The 5,844-nt window shown below is 33.0% G+C and overlaps 2 protein-coding genes across 2 annotated transcripts; one reads left to right on the top strand and one right to left on the bottom strand.

Annotated features, from left to right (window-relative positions):
• The first annotated feature begins 938 nt into the window (after positions 1-938).
• LOC105619489 lies at positions 939-2,266 on the top strand. Its single transcript, XM_012201005.1, has 3 exons — positions 939-1,072; positions 1,165-1,762; positions 1,834-2,266. The coding sequence occupies exons 1-3, from the start codon at positions 939-941 to the stop codon at positions 2,161-2,163; spliced, it is 1,062 nt and encodes a 353-aa protein (XP_012056395.1). The 3' UTR covers positions 2,164-2,266.
• Positions 2,267-2,872: 606 nt separating this feature from the next.
• Positions 2,873-5,526, bottom strand: LOC105619488 (1-acylglycerol-3-phosphate O-acyltransferase ABHD5). Its single transcript, XM_012201004.1, has 7 exons — positions 5,495-5,526; positions 4,817-4,896; positions 4,523-4,729; positions 3,648-3,977; positions 3,448-3,565; positions 3,187-3,373; positions 2,873-3,100 (listed from the first exon to the last, which is right to left on the bottom strand). Exons 1-7 carry the CDS (start codon positions 5,524-5,526, stop codon positions 2,873-2,875), a joined length of 1,182 nt encoding a protein of 393 aa, XP_012056394.1.
• Positions 5,527-5,844: the final 318 nt, after the last annotated feature.

Genomic DNA, 5,844 nt, shown 5'->3' with positions numbered 1-5,844 from the left:
ATATATAAATATTTAAGACTTAAATAAATATAAAATTGACTATGAATATTGGCACAAAAGCTCTCGATGTTCAAAAATTTAAGTTTTATTTTTATAAAAAGAGACCTTTGAAACATGTTTTTTTATTTCACCGTTTTATTAATTTGCATTATCTTTATATATATATATAATAAAATACGTCGTTGTATGTATTGTATGATTAATAAAGTATTTTTATAAAACACTTCGGCCTTCTGTTCTATATTTTTATATTCTATGTAGACATGCACAAAGATATCTTTTAATGATAATCAGAGTATTTAAAAAATCTTGTCAGAATAAAATTACTTAGTTGCGTATGTCGCGTATATAATATATAGGAAAATTAATAAAAAGGTATAATTGAAATATGATAGTATAATATTCCAAAACTTTTAGAACCAGAATTTTGTAATTTTTATAATTAATATGCTGTTTTTTAATTTATAATATTCTTTTTTCATTTTTGAGAATTTAAATATTTACGATTTGCATAACCTTTACTGCACAGAATCGTTGATAAAATGTTTTTTTACACTATCGATATATCATGAAACTCAAAAAATTATAACATTCTTTCTATAACTTGTTTCGGTTGCACTTTTATCTTTTGTTTTTTTTTAAAGCCGACTATGACTGCGCTCCATTTAACGCTCACAATAGTCAGGACACTCGTGAAATCATTTCATTCTTGTTATTCATCAAATAAACAAGAACAATCAAATAAACGAACAATGCTTCGAAACGCAACTTACGCAACGCATATAGCTATTTCATTTTAAATGCCAAAGTGCAAGAAAGTGTAGCTAGAAGGAGCAGATCTGTTGAATCAGCTGTTACTGTTGGTTATTGTTACATGCAAATGTTATTGTTGAAATTAAATTGTGCTAAGCTGGCTAAATATTGTAGTGACCATTAAAATGGAAAGTGCACGTTCTTTTTTTATTTGCTTCCAAATATCTAGATGTATTAGTTCATCTAGCATATGTTCAATTTCTAATAGAGAAGGTAAATTTATGAAAAAATTAGTGAATGGAAGTCGTAAATCGAAAAAGTAAGATAGACTACGCTTCATATAAATTAAAAAAGTGAAACGTTTCTGTTAAAACTCTGTTAAATGCAACTTCCTTTATTTTTATGTTACAGAAAGTGGTATGACTCAAGCATAGAATTACGCAGTGTCACAAACATCAATTCAACCAATACCTCATCTTCTATGCATACCAGACGCAGAATGATAATTCGTGATAAACTTTTTATGCAACATATAACAGACATGATATCGATGGGACAAGAATCTGACATTATAAAAGAAAGTATAGAGATTACTCATGTCAAAATAACGCAAGATTTTAAACGCATCAATGTGTTTTATATACCTAGTAATAATAATAATGCCCCAGTTGATCAAGAAGCATTGCAGAAATACGCCGGAATTATTCGGCATGAGCTATCGCAGCTCCGTATCATAGGTGTAGTGCCGCCTATCTATTTTGTTGAAAATAAGCTCTATTGTAGAGAGAAGGAGATCGAAAAGAGATTGGCGATGATAACTTTCGAGGAAGATAGTGAAATCTTGTCCAAACAAATGGAATCAGATATGCCTGATGTTAGTGGTGTTGATCAGATTTTGCACAAAAAATCAGTTGTAAATGATAATTCTAAGAGGGATGAATTTTATATCCAATTGCCAACAATGAAACACGATGTATTAGGACTAGATCATCACAAAATCATGTCTCGGGTAATCTATCTTATGTTTGTATTAATAAAAGATAAATGCATGAAATATTATATTTTAATTAATTATTACAGATTACTAGTGTAGTGTCCAAGGCGAAGAAAGCTGCGCAAATACGAATGTTGGATATAAGTACAGAGAAAAGCGATCCAGTTTCAAACGAAATCGAGTTCTTAACTCAAGAAGAGCAACGAAAGATCTTCTCTGATTTTCTAATTAAAAAACAAAGGGAAGCACGACGCATGAAACAGTCGAATGGCCGGAAACTGTTTAATTTTGAAGAAGAGATAAATAACGAAGAATCTAATTACGAGAATGATGTTAATGTCGACGAATACATTGACGACATTGACGTTAACGAATACAACGATAACAATAATTTCCAGGATGACACGCGAAAATGATTTCAAAATAATGTTTCAGAATAATTTTTATTCAATATAAATATAATACTAACGCTTGATTTTCTGTACACGTGTGTACAATAAATAATTTATTATTAATAAATCGTATTGTACAATATACATAAAATCTTGCTACAGCTGTGAAATAATATTAATAACAATAACAAGAATGCTCTCTCTTCACTAGACACTACTATGGCCTGTGTTAGTAAAGCTAAGACTGTACATAATGTACAAACTTTCATTATATAGTTACACCCCATACTTTTGATCCCTTTTGACTGGTGTAAATTTCTTATAGCACGCTATATAATAACTTAACTAATTGCATATCTAATCGACAAATAAAAATAATATAAATCTTACTTACGGCAAAATCTACTATTCCTCTAATATTTTTCGCGCATTTGCAGTAATACATCGTCATAATTTCCAAAATTGAAAATAAAGTATTACATTAATGATTTCGTGATATCTTTTAGTATCTACAGTCAATCCATTAACACGTGACCAATGTCTGTCAATTTACACGCTCTTTTACGTTATTACATTTATAAATTACGTAAAGTTCATTTGTCACGACACAAATATACATATATCCAATATATCTCACGGCATTCTTCATCAAATGTACTTACTATATACTTCTGTATCAATTAACAAAACTGGAATATCCTTTTTAATGAGAACATTTCCCACTAGATTTTGATTAAATCTTTGATTCTGTATTCAGGTTTTTTTCCTCTGATATTTGTTCATTAAGTGCTTCTTTAGGTAAATTTAAGTCTATCTCTTGATCACTTATAGGTTTATAGAAACGTACATTTGACGATGTTAATTGAGGTATCGAGTCAGTTAAGACACACGCTTCCAATACATATTTGTTGAAGGTTTCACTTTTGTCTGCATAGACATGATGACCAGCTCCAGTAATTACCTATAATAATAATTTATTTTGTATAAACAGTTGTAAGAGTGTTGATTTATTTTATAGAGCACTTGCTGATTTAATTATTTTCTTACCTGAACATTAACATATGAGGAAGACCGATACTGTTTAATTGTTTCACCAGCTGAATTGTCAACCCATGATCTACTGCCATAAAGTAATGTTATAGGTATATTATCGTTTAACTTATCCATTCGTTTAACAATTGGATTTTTTGCCCATCCGAAACCATGCATCATTGCATGAAACGCGCTTTCGCCTCTGTAAACCGAATATAATTATGTAGCATATTTAATATTTTTTAATTGCATTAAAATGTTTAATTTGCAACTTACGAAGGTGTCTGCGCATTGCATTGATGTATATATTGCGAAATTATAGCAGTGTCATCCTTCAGTACGGGAGTAAACTTCTTTACAATATCAGGTCTTGTCTTTTCAATGAGCCATTGTCCTGTAATAAATATTTTTGCTCAACGATGTGAAAAGAAAATAATTGCATTACTGCGTATTACTGCGTTTATGATAATACTGACCAAATGGTCCAGCAACTCTAACTGCCCACAGAGGATTCAAAGGCTGTACAGCAAATGCTATGGCTTTAACCCAGAATGGTATGTGTGTCTTGGCAACAGTATCGGAGGGCTTCTCAGGAAAGCCCCATGGATCAGCCAATATGAGATGTTTCACTCTTTCAGGATATTGCATAGCGTAAGATGCTGCAAGAAAGCCACCCATGGAGTGACCTAACAATACAAAGTTCTCTAGTTGCATTTCTCTTCTCCATTCTTCCACAGAATGTACTAACTGCTCCTCAGCTTTTTGCGCTTCATTACTAAAAACAGGTCTGCTACTTCTGCCAAATCCTAGAAGTCAAATATAGTCGTGTTACAGACGTACAAATCTGAGACACAATTGAAAAGTACAATAGAAAATAAGAAATAGCAAGTATATATGGTTTCTAATAAATTGAAATCTGTTATTCCCTGTTCCTATTAACTGTGCTTTTCAGTGATGTCTGAAGCTACAGTCGCATAGAAATCATTTTTGAATATATTTTGAAGATACTCTTAAATATTTAAATATTTTACATCTTGTTATAAAAACCTAATAGATTCATATATTAAATAACAGGTTTATGTGCAACTACAAAGTTCAGATCTGATTAGTCATGTAGATGAGTCATGTATTTGTCAAGAATAATGAATGATAAAATAATGATAAAAGCAAAGAGAATTTAGCAGAGAGAATTAAATAAAATAATAGCAAAAAGAGAAAGAATATAATATAATGATTAAGATCTTTGTGTTTTTGCCATTATTTTAGCGCATTATGTTATTAATAAGTATATAAATCAGATAAAATCGCAGATAATTAAGCGATAGAGAACTCTATTCTTTTTATTTCTTACCTAATATATCTATGGCATACACTGGTCTTTGGGATGCAAGTGCATCCAAATTCAAGCACCATAATGCTACCCCAGCTCCTAAACCGTGTAGTAAAACAATTGGGACCTTTGGCGATTCTTCATTCAACGAAATGGTCCATATTTTATCCGCCGGTCCTACAACTGGTCCAATATCAACGAACCATCCTCGATATGCCGTTTTCAAACCTAATATTTTGATAAAATGCATAAATGTAAATTTCGATCTCGACCTAAAATTTAATTAGTAATATTTGTCTTTTATTATTTACTCACATGACAGAATCTTCTTCTCAGCAGCACGTAACATAGTCGAAGACGATCCAGACCAACTAAACCATCCCCAAATCCAGCTACTGCAGCATTTCATAAAATAAAATTATCTTTCTTGGCATTGTGGATTGAGAAAGAGAGAAAAATTCCTTTCAAATTATCCAACTATATATGTATCAACAAAATTAAGATGCAATTATATAACTATGTATCGATAAAATTGAGATGCAAATTATCCGTTTATTACGTATCAACAAAATTAAGATGAATCGGCGTTATTTGCAATTAGTATCAAGTCATGCTTCTGCATCATCGAGACAAGTATGCACATCGTGGATGGAGTATTAATAGTCATTATATCACAGACTAATTATTACGCTCTTGCTCGCGCATTCGCCATGTGCACCGGAAAAGATCTAACCAAGAGACGGCCTTGAAATACCTGACAAAGCTAAACTTTTAAAACTGTCGCAATCGTTGACACGATTCGATTATCTCACGCTTTGTTGATATAGCCCGTTCTTTCTTTGCGCGACGATTTGTTGTTATTCGCGTCTTGCGCCAAATGACGTAATGTTGATACAATCATAATTCACGATCGCGACGTAATCGACGAATTGTGACGGAGTCTTCCGATACCGCGCAAAATTGGCGCAAATGGTCGAATCCTCTTTCGCTCACCTTTTTGCTTGGATGACTTCATGATCTGCCATGGATGCGATAACGATGACGGCTCCTTCTTGCCCGATCTGCCGTCGTGATCGGGGCTCCTTTGTTGTCGATAAATGCGGAAAAACACGCGTGTGCTGTAACGCGCGCGATACTATTATCTAGCAGAAGTGTCCCAATCTGAATGGACGGATCAAGCCATCGAGCGAATACGCGGTCTCGTGGACCAAGCGCGGTGCGGTGAGTGACAGCAACCGCAGAGTAGGGAGGAATCAGCTGATATCAAATGCACGCGCGCGCGCGCGCGCGTGCAAGCCGATTTCTGGAGCGTGTCCACGTGAATTTCTTCTATCTCTTGTTCT

The sequence above is a fragment of the Atta cephalotes genome (genome assembly GCF_000143395.1).
Source record: "Atta cephalotes unplaced genomic scaffold scaffold00022, whole genome shotgun sequence".
NCBI lineage: Eukaryota > Metazoa > Arthropoda > Insecta > Hymenoptera > Formicidae > Atta > Atta cephalotes.
Note: the sequence above shows the minus strand (reverse complement) of the source record. Positions and strands in the feature narration are given on the sequence as shown.